General features: G+C 41.4%; 1 protein-coding gene and 1 long non-coding RNA gene across 2 annotated transcripts in view; one reads left to right on the top strand and one right to left on the bottom strand.

Moving 5' to 3' along the window:
* LOC147023307 (claudin-19-like) overlaps positions 1-11,810 on the top strand; it is a 42,795-nt gene extending 30,985 nt beyond the window's left edge. The window contains exons 5-6 of the mRNA XM_085888556.1: positions 1,944-2,087; positions 10,784-11,810. Of these exons, the coding sequence (XP_085744682.1) occupies positions 1,944-2,087; positions 10,784-10,835 (196 nt within the window). The 3' untranslated portion in view covers positions 10,836-11,810. The remainder of the gene's footprint in view (positions 1-1,943; positions 2,088-10,783) is intronic.
* Positions 3,964-10,509, bottom strand: LOC147023308 (uncharacterized). The gene is made up of 4 exons (XR_015060133.1): positions 10,400-10,509; positions 6,745-6,829; positions 4,229-4,427; positions 3,964-4,102 (listed from the first exon to the last, which is right to left on the bottom strand). It is a non-coding gene; the product is annotated as an uncharacterized LOC147023308 (long non-coding RNA).
* Positions 11,811-22,954: the final 11,144 nt, after the last annotated feature.

Below are 22,954 nucleotides of genomic sequence, written 5' to 3'. Positions count from 1 at the left end.
GTGACGAGGATGGATAGGATAAGAAATGAGTATTTTTGAGGGACAGCGCAGGTAGGACAGTTTGGAGACAAAGTGAGAGAAGCAAGACTGAGATGGTTTGGACATGTGCTCAGGAGGGAAGCGGAGTATATCGGGAGAAGGATGTTGAAGATGGAGCCGCCGGGCAGGAGGAGAAGAGGAAGGCCAAAGAAGAGGTTCATGGATCCGGTGAGGGCGGACATGCGGGTGGTTGGAGTGTCAATGGAAGATGTGGAGGATAGAGCGAAATGGAGACGGTTGATCCGCTGTGGCGACCCCTAACGGGAGCGAGCCGAAAGAAGAAGAAGAAGAAGAAGAAGAAGAAGAAGAAGATATATATGTATGTATGTATATATATATATATATATATATATATATATATATATATATATATATATATATATATATATATGGAGACGGTTGATCCGCTGTGGCGACCCCTAACGGGAGCGAGCCGAAAAAAGAAGAAGAAGAAGAAGAAGAAGAAGAAGAGGAAGAAGAAGATATATATGTATGTATGTGTATATATATATTTATATATCTTCTTCTTCCTTTCCATGGAGGCATGGAAGTGTATGCCCCGGTTAGAATAGGTGTACCATATCCCTGTGTGTCGTAAAAGGCGACCAGGGTTGCGTCAGGAAGGGCACCCGGTGTAAAAACCTATGCCAAATCATTATACGGACAACAAAACGAATTTCCATAACGGATCGGTCGAGGCCCGGGTTACCAACGACCGCCACCGGTACCGGTGGTCAGCAGGGTACCAGTGGAAATTTTGGATATATTGGACTAACCGGGGTATATATATATATATATATATATATATATATATATATATATATATATATATATATATATATATATATATATATATATATATATATATATATATATATATATATATATATATATACAAAATATTGGGCGTATAAAAAATAGTGGTAGATAGAAACATTAGAAAGGAAAAAATAACTTGCACCAAAAACTTTAACATTTTCACGCTCACACTCACGCTGACGCTCATGCCGGGGGTATCGCTATAGCTCTCTGTTCTTCGAACAGGCGAGCTAAAAATCGGTCCATACATGTCGGAGATGTGGTTGCAGATGCATGCACGCACTGGCACGAAAATCGAGACCAAATACATCAGCCCCTGCTTAGGACTAAGTCCAGTGGGGGCTCATAACGACAAACTAACACAAGGCTTCATAGGAATTCTTCAGGAAAAATGTGTCCCATACCTTTTTGTAGGATAGTGAAAAAAATCACACAGGTTATGAAAATGACAACTGGCAGATTTTGTAGTTTCCACAAATTCGTTGACTTCAACATTCTCTCCTGGTGGTCCCCTCTTGCCACCTTCAAGAGATTTGCAGTTTGATCCAGAAAGGTCCTTATGAAATGTTATTCTATCCTGGGGTACATGCCTGTGAATAACAAATGAGAATTGGTATAGAAGAGATAAATGGACATTGGCATGACTGGTAGGTAGGTTAGGTATGGATAGGTGATTGTATTGATGTGTCGTGATTGTGCTATCTGTGAGAGGGTCTCGTCAAAAAGTGAATATGCTGTCAGTGTTGATTCCCCAATGGACCACCGACTTCATCTCTCGCACAATCAAGAAAAAAAAACAAGCAACACCCTGGTGATGTGCCTGTTCTTGTCCAAGAGTTCTCCTCCCCCTTCCAGTGAAATTTGGTTCATGTCATAAGCAGTCAATATGCAGTACGAATCGATTGATTTTATTGGTGATTGATTGAAAAGCCAAATGGCCTCCTCCTGCGTCACAGTTCTTTGAATCCCTTTGTAATGTCAATGTAAAAACTAGAGACTTCAATGTGCAAAATGATTTTTTTTTGTTTTTCCTTTTTCATGATTTTTGGGGATTCTTTGTTTTTGTGTGCTGTAATTTACTGCAGATATGAGTATGGAGTTGCATTATACTTTGGATGGGCATCAAGTGTGCTGGCATTTGTTGGTGGTGTGATGCTCAGTTCATCCTTCACCTGCTGCACACCCAGTATGCCAAGAATTCCCCGGCCCAGCTACTCAGCTGCAACCAAGTACGTACTGAACTGCATCACCACAAGAGATTTAGGTGTGCTCAACAAGCCTTCCAGTTTGAATTGAGTTAAGTAGGTTGTGTTGCATCATGTCGAATATTCTCAGCTTCTGCAACTTTCATTATTAACTTTGAAACTCTGATACTCTCGTCACTTTAAGAAACCACCAGGAAGGGATTTTATGCCATCTGTAGGTGGAGTATTGCAATTACATTGATTAAAAGCGTTGAAAATCCTTTTAAAATTATCTCTGTTTGAGTGTGCACTACATGAAAATCTACACCCAGAAGGTATGGTATTATTGAAGAGATTGATATTCTCCAGTATTTTTTACCAGATGCCAACATCTGTTTTATGGTGTAATGTATGACGTGAACCAGGAAATTCACATCATTGGCAGCAATTCATTCAACCAATCCCACTTTAAATTTGTTTTAGTTTACAACTAAATATTTTTTGATCCATTTACTCCCAACTTCTGGTGTGGTCGACCAGGGAATGTTTTTGGCCCAACTCTTTCACTAACTGGCTGTCCAATAATTTCTTACACAGCCTTTTTCCACCATCTTCAGTACTTCTTTTATCAAATATTTTTTTCTCCCTCCTCTGATGAAGACATGGTGTTGTCTGAAGTGGTAGTAGTAGCTTTTTATTAACTCACCTGGACTTTAGTCCGGTGAGCTTACGTGATCGAGCAGTGTCCGTTGGTGAGTGAGTGAGTGAGTGAGTGAGTCAGTCAGTCTGTGAGCACTTCAGTCATCATGGTTTAAACCAAACACACGATTTTGATGAAACTTGAACATAAGCTTCATATATGATACCTCACGAAGGCGTATTGACTGCATCAAAATATGCACTCATTAAAGGGGTGTACGGGGTCGGGGGTTGGGGGGGGGTATTGATTCCCCAAAATAGGTATTTGCTCTCTTCTTTGAAACTACACACACAAGTTTGATGAAACTCAACCACAACCTTCATCACCCATGATGTACCAAAGTGCATCCACCACATCAAAATCTGCACTCATTGAAGGAGTCCATGGGTGGGGGGGGGGGTTAAAGCCCCCAAAATAGCTATTTGCTCTCTTCTCTGAAACTACACATACACTTTCGATGAAACTTGACGACAACCTTCATCACCCATGATGTACTAAAGTTTGTTCACGGCATTGAAAAAAAAAGCAATCAGGGTATATGGGGGTCTGAGTGGGGGGGGGGGGGTGGTTGAGTGATTGTTGCTTCTGATCCAGGGAAGCTTCATGACGCACGGTTCCATTTTTAGTAGCAGTCGCTTTTTATCAATAGGATGACAGGATGGCCTCGAGGTTTTCCAACTCGTTTGTAAGTTGTCCAGCCTCGGTTTGAATCTTGACCCAGCTATAAACTGCCATTCATGTGTTTCACACTCAGGGTGATTCATCAACATGTGTGCTGTCCCTTGGGTGAGATGTTAAACTGGTGTCTCGTCTGCAGGCATTAGTTGGTGGACGTTAAAGATCCTACGGTGTCTTTCACGCAGAGTCGGCCAGCTATTGCAGGCACCATGAACAAATTACAAATTCCTGCCCTAACAACTTGGTCGAATGTCAGACCTGGCCAACCAGTTCGTGAAAGACTTGAGCCAATAACTTCTTCTGGCCAACCCCACAAAAATGTGGGAATAATTGTGGCCATTAAAGAAAGACGAAGTCGTTTTGTTATCAGTAGTAGCAGTATATTTTTATTACAAGTAATAGTCTCTTTTTATGAGTCGTACCTTTTGTTTATTTTTCCACCTTGGAGCCAAAAGATAAATTTCTCATTAATCATTGGTGTATTTGCAACTGAGGAAGACTATAATCTTTGTCAAGGCTATCATTGGTCTGCCTCGGTGGCCGATTCGAATAATAGGTTTATCAACTCGAAGTTGATGTCTCATACAATCACAGCATGTTGATGAAATCCACCTCTCTGATCACTCCATGGTGCACTGTGTTGAACTTAACAAGACCAGCACTTGCAAAAGTTGTGTTTGTCCTGCGAAGGTACACATTAATTGATCATGACAAGTTCTCCATTGATCTCGTAACTAAAATGGGATTCATACAAGAAAGCACTGACTATGATGCAAATTATGTTGTCCGGCAATACGACGAGGCATGCCATAAAGTTCTGGATGTCCATGCTCCTGCGACAACTAAGAGGCGCTCTGAACGTACGTCTCAAACCCAACTGGAATGATGATAATGTAATGGAAGCTCGACTGAGCTCGGTGATGCTCTTAAATGGCACAAGATGAAATCAGATGCTGATCTCAGGAAGTATATCGAATCCCATCGGAATGTTTGCAGGACTGTTTCAGCTGCCAGGAAGGATTATGATGATGAAAAACTCTCAAATTACAATAACAAAGATTGTAAATGAATTGCATAATGTTGGCAGTAAAGTTATTCCTGAATACAGAGATCCATCTGATTTAGCAAATGACTTTTCATATTACTTTGCTCGTGAAGTAGGAAAAAAAAAATCAGGGAAAATTTGGATAATAATCCAATCACCCAATCAAGTTCAAGTTTATGTTGTCGTGGATTGTCTTTATGCAGAGATTGTAGTTTCACTCACTTTATTTCTGCAAATTATTGAAATGAGGAGAATAATTAGGAAATGTGCATCAACGTCTTTTGTTTCTGACCCAATGCTGAACAATGCCAAGAAACATCTTGATCTTCCTGTACGTTCACAAATTGTAAATTTGGCTTTGTCCACTGGTGTTTCTCCTGGAACTCAGATCCTCTGTCATTTTTCCAATTTAGATGAAACCTTGTTTGGCCAAGGAAGAATTAAGTAACTTTTGGCCCATCTCAAATTTACCATTTCTCAGCAAACTAATTGAAAAGGCTGCATCAGAATTGGTATCTGATTTTGTCATTCAAAATGACTTCCTTCATCCTTGGCAGTCTGTATATAGAAATGAGAGTATCACATGGCATTGAGACATCCCTAGTTTCAGCACAGAACAAATTACATCTGTGCTTTACCACTCGCCAATCGGCCCATTTGATTTAAAGTATTCAAGTAAGCACTCCAACAAAACGGAGTGCTCGGCACCGCTTAACAACATGACGGTCTCCGATGTAAACAATGCTATCGTGGTACTTGAACAATACTGTCCAGGCTGTTGTTTTCAGTTTTACTCGATCCTCTTGGGACAACTTCCCCAAACAAATTGATTGTGTTAGCTAGCAGCAGCTATAGAGTACAATATGAAGAGTATAATAAAGAAAACAAGAATGAGAATTGCTTTGCTATACATGTCCCCTACCGGTCCCAATGAATATTCGGGAGATTAAAATTTGTTTGCGTTTAACGCACACTCGAGCCGATACTGGAACCAAAATGAAGAAGAAGAAACTCTCTAACACACCGTGTTTGGATCTATTTGACAAAGAAGGAAACACAATTTTTATATACTGATGTCTTTTGTGGACTAGAAACCAATAAAGACAATGAGGATAACAAACCAGAGATTAAAATGAGTTTGCTTTAACGCATGCTCGAAGTAATACCACAACCAAAATGAAGAAAAAGAAACTCTAATCCACCATATTTAGTTTGTTTATAGGCTTTGCCGATTTCATATTAAAATAATCCAATGTACATACATGAAGCAAAAACATGCGTATGGCTTATGTGCATATACAATACATAGTGGTTAGATACCTGGGATCATTCCCAGGTTAAGCAGTGGGGTAGAGTCAGGGCAGCTGAACACTCACCCGTGTATAATATGTGATATTTTCTAAGTCTAAAAATGGCAGAACTGTGAAAAATTGACCAAACGCCCTAAAACCTGAACTCATTATGTAACATCATAATAAAGCCATGTACCAAATTTTAGTTGAATATTTTAAAGGATATGGGAGAAAAAAGTCTGAAAAAACACAGGTGGGATTGACAGACAAACAGACAGACAGATAGACAGCAACCCCATTATCCTTCCAGTGAAACTAGTAGGGAACTAATAAATTGGGAGTCAGAAGGGGAAACCCCCTGCCGAGCTTATCTTTGGACATTACACTGTGCATTTTGGGGAGAGGGGTGGAGGGGTTTTGCATATTTGTAGATTTTAAAGAATTAGGTGAAAAGCAGAATGAACTAGAATGGCACTGGTAGAGCACATACCTCTGCCAGCTGAACAGTTTCACATTTTGTATCCCACTGATGAGCCGGATCTGGATTCAGACCTGACCCAAAATCGAATCGGCTTGTTCTTTTCATCTACCCAACTCATGCACCAGGTTTTGTCATTACTTGTCCATAACCTTTTGAAATATCATGCTATACTGTTTATCGTTTTTGGCCCTATCTCTCAATGGTGAACAATCACGTTGGAAAATTAAACAATTCTTATATCTGGATCTGGATCTTCACCAAAATCAAATTAATTTGTCCATGTCACACTCCCATTCTGTCCACCAAGTTTCGTCCGAATCCATCCATAACATTTTGAGAAATCATGCTATAAATCGGATTATGCGGATCATAACGGATGATCCACTGTGGCGACCCCTAACGGGAGCTGCCGAAAGAATAATAATAAGAAGAAGATGCTATAAATCGTTTTTGCCCCCCCTCCCCCTTTCCCAATGGTGAAGAATCATTTTTTAAAATTCTCTTACCTTGATCTGGATTCGGATCTTCACCAAATTTGAATAAATTCTTCCTTGTGACATACCCAAATTGTCCACAACTTTTTGAGATATCCTGTTCACAGACAGACAAACAGAGAGCAGTGAAAACATAACCTCAGCCCACCTGCAGTGGCAAAAGTAACCAAAGTATGTAATGCAGGTTTCAATATCGTCCTCTGTGACAGTATATTTGAAGAAATAGCCAACAATAGTTTTGAATCTGGCTACGGTGGCCATTTTGCTAAAATAAGTGGGCACGATCCCAAAGCAAGCACCTTGCTTACCGCTTACCAAGCACCTCCCTTGATCGCTTGCTCCACTTGCAAAGCGGTTGATAAGGAACGACTTGCTTGACAGGTGATAGAAAGCCGCTTGCTATATGAACACCCAACAGGATTGAGGGACAAAATAGAGGGACACTTAGACAAATAAGGGATAGGGGAAGTTCTGAAGAGAGGGAAGAGGCTGCTGCCTGCCGATCTGAAGGATGACTGATGTCACAGCAGAGGGTGGAGTCATCAGCAAAGAGGATTATCCAATGAGATAAATTGTTGATGAAGATTATGAACAAGACAAGGCCCAGAACACTGCCTTGGCGCATTCCAGCCTTGACAGGGAGAGGAGATGAGAGGATTCTGTTGAGAGTCACATGTTGGCTTCGAGAGTACAGGAAGTAAGCCATGAGTGAGTTGGCCTTGGATGCCATAGGAAGAGAGTTTAAAGAGCAAGGTGGGGTGCAAGACTATCGAAAGGTGGACATATGTCCAGAGAGATGGCCATTATCTCATGTCTGACATTGAGCACCTCCATCTATTGTTGGGCGAGTAGAAGCAGCATGTCCAAGGCAGAGAGACCTGATCTGAATCCGAATTATTTGACATGTAGACATTAAAAAAAAGGGAAGGAATTTATATCAACTGTGATAACGGAATCCATGACATTTCTGATGATTGGAAGTAAGCTGATAGGTCTGCAGTGAAAGGCATCAGTATTTGCACCTCGTTTATGTAATGTGTTGATGTTGGCTGCTGCCAAGCAGATAGAGGATGCCTGAGGGCAAATGATAGGGTAAGCAGAGCAGAAAGAGGATGTACAAGAGCAGCAGAGTAGGTTTTTAGGACATATGAACTGATGCTGTCCAGTCCAGTTGCAGAATTAGAGTTGAGTGTTACCCGAAACATCTCCACATTCACAGGTGCAAGGGAGAGAATCCAGGAAGGGTTGGGTGTGTACAGAGAGCAAGGGGAGAGGGACATAACATTTTGAAACAAATACAGTATTGAGGCATTCAGCCTTCTCACAAGCAGAGTCGACCATGATACCATTTGAAGTGAGGGAAGGGATGGAAAAGGAGCACACTCCAGAGACAGACTTGACAAGGCCCTACCAGGTTTTTGAGGAGGGACACATTTGAAAGTTCAATATTGACCTTGGATAGATGTTTCCTGTCTCTCCTGAGCGTGAGCACACACTTGTTTTTGGAATGATTTGAGATTACCTTTGGTCAGGTTTGCCTTCCTGGAAGAGAAAGCAAGTTGCTTCAAATCAAATGCCTCTGCACAGGATTCAGTGCACCATGGGCAGGAAGAAGGGGAGGCTAACTGAAAACGACATGGGATGGATCTATGCATGAGAGAGTAGGTTTCTGTGGAAGAATTCCCAGGCTGAGTTAATATCAGGGGTGGTAGATGTAGGAGAGCAGTCCTGAAGTGAGATGGCTGCTTGCAGTCCCTGCCAGTCTGCTTAAATGAATTGTCAGACACACTGGTGTAGAGGCGGCTCTGAGAATAGTCAGAGAGAAGTTGAGGTACTCGGTTGAAAAAAGATAACATGTACTACTGGCTTCCACTAGATGGCATTTGTGTCCGATGTTATCACATTATGTCTGGACAAACAAACAGACAGACACTCAAACAAACAAGTGGACTCAAATGGAATTACCCTCTCCTCTGGCAAGGGTAATAATTCTTCAAACGTTCAAGTACCTGTCATCTTCTCTTCCAGCATACATTTCATCATGTTTTACAGAGCAGAGAACATCTTATTCACTTCGTTCTAAAGCAGCTCCTTCGCTTGTTGTGCCTAATTTACACAAAAAGACAGGCTACAATTCATTTCAATCAATTGCCTCAAGGCTTTAGAGCAAACTCCCAATATCAATGACAAATATAATATGGTTGAATCTTTTAAAAAGTACCTGAAGACTTATTTACACCCTTCTGTGTAGCTGTTTTTTCACCTCCACTTCTCTCTCAGCATCTTGTATCAAGCCTGGTGTTGGCTTCGTGGGTAAGGTGGCAAGCTTGGGATCTCAGGGTCCAAAGTTCGAGCCCTGTTTCCACTGAATTAACACCAGGTGGGGTTGACTCAGCCTGTCATCCTTCTGAGGTTGGTGAAATGAGTACCAGTTTATTGGTATTAGGGCACAGCATCAGTGGCAAAGTTGTACCCAAACAAAATGATAGCTACTTGGAGGCTGAGCTGACATATGCAAGAAGAAGTGTGTTGTATCCATAGGTGAAGGGCGCTACATAAATGCAATTATTATTACATCGAGCATGGTAAGTACAAAGTGGGGTTAAACCATGTGCTCACTTTTGTCTGTCTGTTTGTCTGTCCATCCATCAACAACCATCAGTTTATAATCGAGGAACAACTTCATTTCAAATGAGTTAAATTTTGAACACAAATCAAAACATGAATCGGAAAACAAACCTGCAGTTTTAATGTACTTTGGCTCTGAACTTTCCTGATCGCACATGCGCATCGAGGAGTGAGATAATTTTTCCTCCGTCTGCCTGTCTGGCAGTTAAACGAAATTGAAAATCATTCCAAACAGGAAACTTACTGTTTTTAAGGAAGTCATAAAATGCATGAATAACTATTGTAACATGTTAAATAAGATGATGTAGAAGTAAACAAACAAACCAGGGACACAGTTTACCTTATGGCGGTAAACTTCCAGAATCAATTTTTTCTGACTTTTAAAATCTTCATTTTATTTCAATTGAATTATATAAGTACTTGAACACTGGAGAACACAAATCGCCTTCTTGCAATTTCCAAAAACCTCAAGTTTTGCAGTACTTGGACTTGTTATATAAGGTGGTGTGTAAGACCAATTTATATACACTTGTACTCATTGTTTACATCAATAGTGGTGTAAACTTCTGGGATTTTTTTTTAACCACCTTTAAAATCATTATTTTATTTCAATTTAATTTTATACTTAAACACTGCGTGGTGGAGGGTGTTCTATGAACTTTCTAGTTATTGATGAAACCTCTCATTCACATTACTGTATTTGCAACCTATTCTGTCAAATAAACCATGCTTTCTTGCTAAAGATTGTGCTTTGAGCATCTTTTCTGAATCTGGGAGATTGGCAGCTCAATTTCTGACCCTGGCAAAATCATACCAAACACCTTTAAAATGGTACATGTTGCTTCATTGCTTGATGTTCAACTCAGCATTTAGAGGATTCCCTCTAATATAACAGTAAGGATAAACCATGTGGATTGGCATCGTGTGAGGGAAGGGCGGAGGTATTTATCCTTGATTGCCACACTGACTGAAGAGAAAAGAAACATCACAAGATGGCGTCACTGGTACCCAAAGTACACCGGGAAGTTACGTCACTTACCCCAGGGTCACCGGCTGCATTTGTCTGATGTGAAGTCCATTGTTGTTTAATTTCTCTGTCTGCATGTGTGTGCATACTTTATGCAAGTTTTTCCATGAGCATTCGACCCTGTAACAACAACAACAACAACAATGTATAAAAAAAGAACAAAGTAAAAATAGATTCTGGATTATTGGTCTTTCCAGTAAGTTAGAGTCAGCCATTGTGATAAATAATGAAAAATAGGATGTAAAAGTTGCTAGTTTTGTCTATTCTGTTCACTTTATAACTGCTGTCGTGCAGTGGAATTAATTTATCTTTGAAATAGGAAGTCAAACTTTGTTTCAAACAAAATAACGTTGGTTATGGTGGAGTAACATATTGGGATGTTCTTGTTGCATGCAGGGGTCCTGCGAAATCAAGCATGAAGGGCTACAGTCGAAACGCATATGTGTGAGCAAGCTGAGAGCTTCTTACATCTCGGGTTACCTATTAAAAACACTTTTGAGCACATACATACACTTTCTTGCTAACTTATTTGGTGGTTAAGCTGGTGTGGTCTCATTAAAATGATTAAAAATAATTGATGTCCCTGATATTTGGGCTTGCAATCATGGTTTCTCTTTCGGTCTACACAGTATGTTTATACGGAATACTCTTTCTCTTTGGCATCACGAATAATGATCTTGTTAAACAATTAAAGGTGCCAAATTTTCCAAATGCCTTGTCTGTCTGAATAATAACATTACATTAAAAAAAAATAAATATATATATATATATATATATATATATATATATATATATATATATATATATATATCATTTTTGATCTGCTATGGTTGCATACCTCGATGAAGTTCCATGCATCTTGACTGTAAGCTGAGATTTTTCTAGCATAATGATTATGGATATTTATCACCAAAATATAATTGACATTACTTTTGCTAGAATGTCTGCAATTCCCAAGAACAATGTTGCCAATAATTCCTACTTTCTTGTGGGGTCACCTGTGGAAAGTTTGTGACCCAAGTCATTCACGAACCAGGTGGCTAAGGCAACACATTCGACCAAAGCTAATTTAGGCTGGAATTTGCATTTTGCTCAGGGTGCTGGCAATAGCTTTACCTTTCATGGAAGATGCTGTGGGATCTCTAACATCCACCAGCTAATGCTGGCAGATGGATCCTCTGGCTTTACATCTTTCCAATGGCTGATGCACAGTTGATAGTTTATAATGGGATTAAGCTTCAAAGACAAAGATACAGCAAACCCGTTACATGCCATTTATCTCACTCTTAACCAAAATGATTATGTGCAATATCTGCATAAAGAATTGCAATGTTGTATGAATATTTATTTGAATGTGGGTTGGTTTTAAACTGTGATCCTGGTTGATGCATCAATTCTAATAAAGTTGGTTTTCCTACTTTTACACTTTGCGTCGAAGATCATTTTGTCAGATGTAAGAGCATTCTTGATTTTCAACTGGGCATGTTACCCATCATAAAGCTTACACTAGACTGCAATGACAGCCTCGAGGTATGTACACTCGCTTCTGAGCAATCTTACCTATACATTCAAATCTCTGCCCAGCTATAAACTGTCATTCTGGTGCTTTGCAGGCGGGGAGAGGAATAAATGTGTCTTGCCCCTGGATGGATGTGGAAATGGGCGTCCCATCCCCTAGCACTATTTGGTGGAAATTAAAGAGCAGGTTGTGGGTCACCAAACATGTTCTGAAAATTTATCAATATGATTATATGTGCATTAAATAGTTTGATGCAAACTATTGTGGTTGCCTAACTATTGGGAAAATTAATGAAATTTAACTCCGAAGTTATTTCTCGAGGCTGTTGAAAAAAACAGCCGCGTGCCATATATGGATGGTGACGTCACGTTCTCCAAAACAAAGCAGATGCTCACTCGCTCATTGAAGAAGTGTCTAGTTCAGTGGGTTATTCTTTCGCTTTTTTTGAGCTTGCAACTGTCTATATTATCCTTTTTTATTTTGAATTATTGTAGAACAAAGTTATTTGGACATTTGTACATCATGCCTCGTACATGTGTCATCATGTTTTGCGAAAACGGCTGGAAAACGGGTAATCGCTCCCACCGATTCCCGAAGGAATCAAACATTCGCCGGCAGTGGATAAGATTTGTACAAACAAAACGGGCCAATTTCCCCCCAAAGAAAACGGGTAAAGAGGACCCTTTGGATAGACTTGTCATTTGTGGTGACCATTTCACAGCCGAGGATTACGAAGGCATAAACACATCTGATCACCACTCTGTGAATATGAGTTTTTGGTTGACAAGTTCTCCAGATACTGCTCTGTCACAGAATCAATTGTTGAGTTTAAGTGAGAAAAACCTTGAAATGTATTCTTAAAGAGTACATGGAAAAACACGTAAATAAACTTTCTGAAAAACACAAGCATGAAAAAATTTCTCAACAAATCAACTTATTGCTCATTAAATTACTTTTGTAACAGCATCAGCAAATTGGGCTATTTCATTTCAATTGTAAAAAATTGATCAATTTTCCACTTTTTTTTCAAAATTTGGTAGAATATTTCCCAATGAGGCGAAACATGTTTTGGTATTTATATGCCACAACAGTCTCTTGAAAGTTGGAGTTTGTTCTAACTGTTCACTTTCGCTGGGGTCAAGCTCAGCTGTCAGAAAGACTGAAACGCCGAGGCTATGGTGTATAATATATTTGGGTCCATTATTGATTCATTCTATTTCTGACTCTTGAGTGACTAGAGGGTTAAAAAAATTATATCAAGTCACAGACGAATCAAACTTTACATTATTTTATGCATCGAACAAGAAAATGAAAATCTACAAACCAATCTGTCTGGTGGAGTCTGTCAGTGTGAACTGCCGGACAGTCAGTCCTGCCACTTGTACACGAAATAGGCCGTTTTCTGGCACTTCCAAGTGGCTCAAATTTATATGGCTCAGGGTCAGAAACTCCATAGTATAAATTCCCATCATCCTCTGACTCGTCCTCAGCAATATCGGAATGAAAACACTCAATTTCATCGCCGCTGAAATCACTCTCCGATTCGCATCTCGCCATTGTTCACATGCTGTTTCCGAATGTTCACAAAGTTGTCGGAGAACGTAACGTCATAGCATCTTCGGTAAATTCCGGTCTGTTTTTCGATCACTGACAAAAGTTTTGACTTAAAAGTTGATTTTAGCATATTTTGAGTTTCAAATGTAAGAAAATAATTGCCCAACAATTATTAATGTGATTACAACCTTCAAATCACACGAAGTCATCAGCGACCCAAAACCTGCTCTTTAAAGATCTCAAGCTGTCCTTCGTGAAGAAGAAGCGAGTTATCTCCGGAACCCTAAACAAATTCCAAATTCCTACCTGGACTGTATGTAGCAAGTGGTCTAGTCTTCTTGGTGATTCTTTGACACCATGTTGCTCTGCTTGTTATTTTAGTGTGTGTTTGTATGTTTCTTTTGAACAGCCTTTGTGTACGAAGGACGACCAGTGGATGTCGTTGGTTGTTATCTCTCTATGTGGCTTTCAAAATAGGGAACATAGTCCTCCCAGGTCTTGAAGTATCCACCTCTGTTTCAGTAAGGGATCATGATTCATGGACCAAGTTGGGAGGTTTTCTTGTTTTCAAAGTTTTGTGCCGAGGGCCCGGATAGCAGCTTCCATCTGCAGTTCATTTGTAGTAATAATCCGAGGGATGGTTTTTAAGATCTCTGTACGGTTCTTTTTATCATTCCCATTGCTCCAATTTTATCACTGGTACAATTTAGGTGCTCTTCTGTTTCCAGAATCTTTTCACTTTTGAGATCTTGGTATTTGATAATTTTCTTGATTTCCATGTTGTTGTTGTTTAGGCGAAAATCGCTGGGAATTGACACCTTGATTAGCAATGCCTTCTTTTCTTTTTTGTACTTCAGTACTATGGTTGTAATGCTTTGTTTTCTATGTTTACACTTGATGGGATCATTAGGTCGTACATGAATGTTATTTCCTTGATTTCAGTGATTGCTTTTGTTTCGTTTCCATGAGTTTTCTGGAACTGTGATATTGAAATTTCTGCAGATGTGTCAGTGGATTTTTCGATATACTTTGTTGTGCCTTTGTGTGTACAGCTGTCCTGACATGAGTTTTTAACACCCTAGTAGAAGATTGACTCGGTCCTGCCATCTTCGTAAAGACATTGGTATTGTGTCCTTGGTCTTGGCCATTTATAATGGTTCATTCGCCATCCCAGTTGAGTTGATGTCTTCCTAGCTATTCCAGTGGGTCTTCTTTGTCTACCTAAACCAAATCTGTCCAACTCTTTCGATATAATCTTCCTACTCTTTTATCGTTTTCCCAGTTGTTTGTGTATATTTGTTGATATTTCATCTTATATTTTTCTTTTGTCTTTTTTGTACTCATTGGGTCTGTATCGGTTGCTGTTTCAGTTTCATGTGTGACATCTTCCATTTGCACTTGTCTTTGGAAATTTTTTGTTCAGTGGTTTTGGGATACCTTCTCTGGTTTGTTGTCTTTGTGTTTGCTTACAAATTGGATTATGTAGTCTGTTGAACTTTCAAGTACTCAGCCAGTCCTACACTTATCATTCGATCCACTTGGTTGAGCTCCATCAGGCCGCGACCTCCTCCTCGTCTCGGCAGGTACATTATCGGGATGCATTGATTTTTATAGAACATTTTGTGGATGGTGAGGAGTTTCCTTGTTTTGATATCTAGTTTATTGATTTCCGCTTGTGGCCAGTTTATTACTCCTTATATGTACTGGGACACTGGTATTGCAATTTGGTTTATGGCTTTCGTTTTGGTCCTTGGAGAAAGGTACATTTCAGGATCAGCCTTGTTCTATGCAGGTATTCTTTGGTAATTTATGCATTTTTTGTGCCATTTGGTGGCCTTATTTTACTCCGAGGTGTTTGTATGATGCTTCATTGTATTTATGTCGACTTTTATGTTGTCTGTTTTTGTTTGTTTACCTTGTATAAATGTGCACTTGGCAAACTTATCTCCACCAAATTCCATTTGGATGTTGTCGGAGTACCATTTCACTGATTTGCGTTGTTCTGCCAATTTTTCATTGTTTGCTTCAAAAAGTTTTAAATCTTCCATGTACAGGAGATGTGTGTCACCTTTCTTGTCTCATTGGACGCTCTCTTATTGGATGTTAGGGTGTGTGAGTGTGAGAGAAAGATACACACAGGACGGTCAAAAGGTATCGAATAAATTTTACAGTCCTGTGTCTCCAGGTGAAAGGAGGATGACACGTAGACACAGTTATTGGAGGTGGAGCATACTCCAGAGACAAGTTTAAATTGAAAGTTCAATCTTGAGGTTGGACAGATGTTGTTTTCTGGCTCTTCTGAGAGTGGATACATACTTGTTGCAGGCTTTGTGAAGTGATCTGAGGTTGCCTTCAAATCATATTTGCCTTCCAGGAGGAGAATGCAAGTTGTTTCAAGGCAAATACCTCACACAGGATTCAGTGTACCAAGGGTGGGAGGATGGGTATAACTGAAGACGAGATGGCATTCATCTGAGCATAAGGAAGAGCAGATTTCTGTGGAGGAATTCCCAAGCTGAGTTAATATCAGGGGTGGTAGATTTAGAAGACCAGTCCTGAAGTGAGATGGCTGCTTTCAATTTGCCTGAGTGAATTGCGAGACTCGCTAGCATTGAGGATGTTCTCTGAGAATGGCTAGAGAGATGTTAACCTTGCCAAGCACATATAAGAAGAAGCAATCAGAGCAGAGGAAGAGCACAATATGTTGGCAGGGAAGTTAGTCATAACCCATTTCAGAAGGTTTTGTGAAATGATCTGAGGATTTGTCATTGGCAGAAATCCAAGTGGGAAAGTTCACAGATTGAGTCAGTCCCATGGAGTCACAGAAGTCCTTTGCTGAAGTGCCTTTGCTGGTGAGAGAGGTAGCAACACCCAGCCGATTGCCATGGTGACAATTTAAATCACCACATATAAGTAAGAGTGAGTTGGGATGAGTGGTTACAAATTGGTCCATGTCATCTGAGAGAGATGTAGATGGAGTTGTCACTGTTTGGAGGACAGCACAACACAGACAAACATGAGGTGGGAGTGGAGGAGATGTTACAGACAGTGGTACTCCTGAGGTTTGGGAGGTGTAAGAGCAGTACACGGAGAGTGAGAAATGGAGTTGTTGATCTGCAGCACGACTCTGCCACCCAGACGGGGTTCAGGCCGATCAAACCAGAGGAGATAATAGCAAGGGAGAGACACTAAGGAGTCAGGTGTGTCCTGTGGGAGGTGGGATTCTGTTAAACAGATGATATCTTGTTTATTGGCAGTGGCCTGGATTGGGAGATCTGTCAGGTTGGCGCAGAGGCCTCAGATGTTTGAGGTCCACACAGTTAGGGCCAGGGAAGAAGGAGCTGCTGGTAGGGTGCAGAAAATGTGGAAAGGAGTAAAGAGAAGGGGTGGTGTGGGAGGGTGCGGGGCTGGGACAAAGCTTGAAGGATGCGGGGCTGTGGCGAAGCTGGGAGGATACAGGGCTGTAGCAAACCTGGGAGGATGTAGGCTGTGGCAAATCTGGGAGGGTGCGGGCTAGGGCGAATCAAGGGGGAGGTGCATGGTTGGAATGCTGCTGGTGGGGTTTGCATAACAGAGGGTAAGCTGGGAGGGTGCAAAGTGGGGGTGACATTGGGAGGGGGAGGGGTGGGGCATAATCTAGAGGTGGAGGGGCAGGGAAAAACCATGAGATCGAGTGGGCAGGACGAGGGGGAAGCTGAGAGTGGGCGGGACAAGGGGGAAGTTGAGACGGGGTGGGATGAGGACAACGGAGAGATGGGGTAGGGCAAAGGGGAAGCAGATGGAGAAGGGGGTAGGATACTGACATGGAGGGTTTTGACACCATGAATGGGCGTGAATGGGGAATGTATTGTCGTGCGCCCACAACCTCTGAAAAATGACTTCTCGGGATTCCCAATAGACTTCATGAGGGGTGGTAATCATGTTTTCCATTACAGGAACAGAGGAAAATGGAGCTGTCGGGACAAGAAGAGGCTGGATAAACGAAGCATTTAGGAATGAAGATGTTTTGGGAAACAAGTCTTGTGAAAAATAAAAGGAAGAAATTTTGATGAAGAAGAATTAAGAGGTTGTTGCTGAAGGAGTAGTAAGGAGAGCAATGCATTTTAAAATACATTTTTTAATACGAATACGACCTTTTAAAGGAAGAAATGTTTTATTCAGTGAAGATTTCGTTTTGGGATGTTGAAAAAAGGAGAAGGGATAGTGAATGAAGGAGTAACTGTGCACGGCAAATTGAGTTCGGTTTATATCTGTTGCTACTGCTGTTGTTTTTATTTTTTCGGAGTGAAGAAGAGTTTCTTGTAGTTTTTTGGAGTTAGGAGGAGAAAGAGATGAAACTGAGGGATAAAGCTGAGTTAGGCTGAGATTAAGCTGATAAAGATTAAACTGAGCTAAAGAAAAGGATTAAGCTGAGTAACAATACCTGATGTAAAAGGAGCGAAAATGAAGCACTTGCAGTGAAAAACTGAGGCAGAAGCAACAACCCCGACTAGCCCAGCCCTTCATGAGTAGGCCGGACTTTACCAGGGACACAAATTCGACAATTCAACACAACAATGTACGGTTTGGCACAGAAAATTGGACGAAAACATGACAAGCAACGCAGGAATGAAAATATAACAGTAAAACACAATGTATCTGATCCAGGATGTAATTTTCAATTGCATTAGGTATTTCATTTTCAATTTTTATATTTTGAATTTTCTTTTTCAAATTTTCCATTCTTAAAATATTTTTCAATTTTCAATTGGAGTATTTAATTTTCCATTATTTAATCATTTGTTAATTACCTTCGCAAACTTTGTTGCGAAGGTTATGTTTTGATCGCTGTGTATTTATTTATTTATTTGTGAATATGTGTGTTTGTTTGTTTGTTTGTTATTCGCATAACTCCAAAAGTATTGAACCGAATCGCAGCAAATTTGGTGGGATGATTGGTTATTATCAGAGGACCATTTGATTAGATTTTGGGAGCGATCGGGTCAAAGGTCAAGGTCATGAAAAGGTCAAAATCGTCTTTTTACCATAGCGCGGTAAATTTGTATCCAATTTGCATGCAACTAATGCCAAAATGTTCAGAATTCAATGCCCCATCTTGTGATATGTGACATTGCACAATGATGTAATAACCCTTATTAGCGGTTGGGAGTCAAAGGTCAGGGGGGGTCACGACATTGCAAAATGTACGGTTTTAGTCATAACACGTTCAATTCTTGTCCGATTTGCATTAAACCAACACCAAAATGTTGACTGTTCTGTTCCCCACACTCTAATACCAATTACAAAATTAAGAGTACAAAGGTCAAGGTCGAGGTCATGAAAAGGTCAAAATCATCATTTTGCCATAGTGCGGTCGATTTTTATCCAATTTGCATGCAACCAATGCCAAAATGTTGTGAATTCAATGCCCAATCTTGTGATATATGATATGACACAGGAAATTTAATGTTTTTAAGTCATCATAACACATATGAGATGGCAGATGTAGTATGGGATTAAATACCCTCACAATCAACGGTTTCTGGGGGGGGGATGTAGCGTTGGCGGAGGTATGCGCTCGACTGAGTGCCCGTTCTAGTTATTTGATTTTCCCATTAAAAATTTTTTTTTTCATTTTCATGGTTCCTGGAGGGAGGCATTAAGTATTTTTAGTCTTGCTGTCTGTCGTGTCCTGCTCTTTGGAAGAAAAAAAAACCGAAAAAAAATGTTTTCATCATGAGGCAGAATTTCAAGTGCTATCAATTGGTTAATATTCTGAGCTGACTATACCATCAGCGATCTCCGATCTCAGCCTTCTAGTTTGGTACAGCATATTGTACCAACTAACAACACTTGACACAAAATGCCATGATCCATTCTCCTTTCCTCAGCTTATTGATGTGGAGACTGTCAACATCTCTTCTCCCAACAGCATTGAGGACAGCAAGTACAGTACTTCTCGCATTTGATTCGGAAACACTTTCACACTATCGACTCAACATTCTCATCTCGTGGTGGAGGTTTGTTTGACAGTCGATTGATTGACATTCTCTTTCAGTATTGACCAGCGTTGCACTGACGAGCTGAAAAGGGTGTATAAATGCTGCAGCACACCAAAAAAGCTCAGTGAACGCACAGATGACTTTGCAACATAGACATTCACGAAGAGGAGATTGATTGCCGCATGACATGCACAAGGCATTCTTGATGAGTTCCAACATCCTTGGTGTACTCCTTACTTTTGCCTGCACATATTGCTTCCACTGCCATAAGAGTGTTCCTGCAGTCCACAATGTTGAGGCTAATTTTCTCCAAGTGTCCTAAAATGCTATTGCACAAGCCTCGTCCAGTGGTATCGTCAACAGCTAGAAATACGACAAAATGCTCATTTATGGAAGTGCCCAATGATGACTGAGAGGTCACGAGGAGCAACATTACTGACAGCTGTTCCATGTGGCTCATGTAAGGAGTGCAGGCCATGATGATGGAAAAATACCTAGCACATTTCACTCTTTCTATTATTGCTTTGAGGGTTTCGTCTGTAATCAGCACAATTGTTTTGATTTTTTTGTATACCTTGTCGAGGCTCGTGTGAGAGCTAGCACACAACGCACATCAAGGGGGGCATGCGACAAGAGGGGAGGGAGTGGGAAGGACAAAACAGTGGGGAACAGAGACATTAGGAGATCTGTGGAAGGGAGAGGGATGGGACGGAGAACATGGGGAATAGAAGATGGACCTTACAGGGACTTCCAGGAAGGAAAGCAGGGAATTTGAAGGAGGTGGGCTTGGGTGGATATCGGGGGTAGAAAAGATCGAGGATTTGGATGGGGGATGATAAGAATTGGTGGTGAACAGCTATTTTGAAGGCCTGGAGGAAAGAATGGGAATAAATAGTGTGAGGGAGTTTATTCCCAAGGTGGGAAAAAGAGGAATGAAAGAGTGAATGTGAGCAGTGATCCGTGATTTTGGTAGTTTTAGCAGAAGGGGGTTGTTGGCGGACCTTGAGCGCCCTGCGGAAATGTGGTGGGGACAAATCGCAGAGAGAGCGGGGGGCCTGGAGAGGAGACGGTAGAAGACAGAAAGACCACCGACCAACCTGCAGTGATTGAGTGAGAGGCCGAAAGACTCAGCCTCATTGAGGGAGATGCCAATGATCCGAAATGCCTTGGTTTCTACAGCGTGAAGCAGAGAAAGGTGGGAGGCAGGAGCACCAACTCAGAGGGGAGAGCAGTACTCCATCAGGCTGCGGACAAAAGCTTTGTAAGTGGTCAGGAGCTCAGGTTGGCCAAGGAAGGACGTTTCATGATGGAGGATTCCCAGTCGGCGACTGGCTTTGAGGCGAGGTTTGAAATGTGGCTTTCCCAGGAAAGGTCATGGCAGATAGTGAGACCCAGAAGTTTGAAAGAAAGGACTTCTTCCAGAGGATTGTTGAGAAAGTGGTTGGGGGGGTTTTCTAAACGGTCCTTTCAAAGAGACATAGTGAGAATGTGAGATTCGTCCGGATTGAAAGACATGTTCCACGTGTTGGACCAGTTTGTGATTTTATCCAGATCTGCAGTGAGCGAAGAAGCTGCTGCTTGCCGGTCTGAGGGATGACCGATGGTACGGCAGAGGGTGGAGTCATCAGCAAAGAGATATAGAGGATTTTCCAGAGAGTCAGAGAGATCATTGATGAAAACCAGAAAAAGAACAGGGCCCCGAATGCGACCTTGAGGAACTCCAGCCTGGACAGGAAGAGGGCATGAAAGAACTCCATTTAGGGCCACACGATGACTACGGTAGGAGAGGAAGTCTGCGAGCCATGAGTGGAGATGGCCTTTGATACCATAGGAAGAGACTTTGGTGAGCAGGGCAGGGTGCCAGACTGTGTCAAAAGCACGTGAAATGTCCAGGGATAGGGCTCGGATTTCCTGTCTGGCATTGAGGACCTCCATCCAATGTTGGCAGAGCAGAAGCAGCATATCCAGGGTAGATGACCTGGTCTGAAACCAAATTGATGATCAGAAATCAAGCCATTAGAGAAGAGGAAGGATTTAATGTCTGAAGCGATGATGGATTCCATAACCTTGCTGATGATTGGGAGAAAGCTGATTGGTCTGTAGTTGCAGGGATCTGTTTTTGCACCTTTTTGTGCAGGGCAGTGATATTTGCTGATTTCCAAGCAGATGGCTGATGACCTTGAGCAAATGAGAGGGTGAATAGAACAGAGGGTGAGCAAGAGCAGAAGAGCAGGCTTTGAGGACATGTGGGCTGATGCCCATGGGCATCGATTGCTTTTGAAAAGTGGGGGGGGACATTGCATGTCCTGACCATGAAGCCCACTTCGTGCAGGCATGGACACAGCAAGTCTACCCTTGCAAATTCTTGATTTTACACGCTCATTGACATGCTGCCTTCTGATCACACAAATCCCTTAAATTAATCTGACCATCTATCAACCATCTTTTTATCAAATGTAAGCAGACGGAGCGAAATTAAACATTAATCATACACATTTCAAAGTTTCAAGTGTCATCAAAGAAATACATTTATGTATGTGTATATATATATATATATATATATATATATATATATATATATATATATATATATATATATATATATATATATATATATTTACGAATTTGCCACCCGCCCGGTGTGCAAACAGCCGCTTTAGCCAATGGCGGCCGTCTCGCCCACCGGACGGACAACAGACTTTCCGGAACAACGCCGAAAACCAGTCACAGGTGTGCTCCAAGCGCACACCACGGTCTAGTCAACACTCTACCCGCACGCGACAGGGTCACTCGCCGAATTATCGATATACCTAAGTATTCGCACGGGCAGACTACCGAGAGACCGTACCTCAACAAAGACCTGCTTGGACACGAACCGCTTCAGCGGTTCGTTCCGTTCTGGGATAACTGAGCGGTGTATTATCGCCAGGCCTCGTTGGACCCAATTCTTTTATCGGCTCTTAAAAAGCCCGCTATTATTCCAAGAGCAATACGGCGGTTCACTGAGGAAAGAGGACACGAAGAACGGGTTAACATTCACACAAGGACATTTATTTATAAAACGACACATATACAGTCAAGCATGCAGGTATGGAGTCAAAACACCAACATGCACGTATGCAGAAAAGCAATGGAATTGGCGGGACGGGACAAGACACGAACAAGGCAAAGCACTACAACCGTCTATTATTATTATTTACAAGCACTTACACAGTTCTACTTGCGGTACACGGCGCCACAATATTCACACAAATCAAAGCAAAAAAAAGACCCCCTCAAAGACAAGGGAGTCAGACTGGACCCCTTAGGGTCTTTATGTCCAAGAAGCTTGGTTGACTGAAGGAACTCCAAGAGGCTGCCGCAGGTTACCTCCACCCTCGTGGTGACTTGCTTGAGCGTCCCTCTTGGACCCTCTCCAGCTCCTCACCGACTGACTTCCACTCGCCTCTCCATTTGCTTCTCCTCGAAGACCCACCACTCGGTTCTTCTCGACGACACACACACACACACACA

Source organism: Eptatretus burgeri, chromosome 7, assembly GCF_056783735.1.
Source record: "Eptatretus burgeri isolate ZD-2024b chromosome 7, Ebu_testis_v1, whole genome shotgun sequence".
Lineage (NCBI taxonomy): Eukaryota > Metazoa > Chordata > Myxini > Myxiniformes > Myxinidae > Eptatretus > Eptatretus burgeri.
This window is presented reverse-complemented; position numbering and strand designations above follow the sequence as displayed.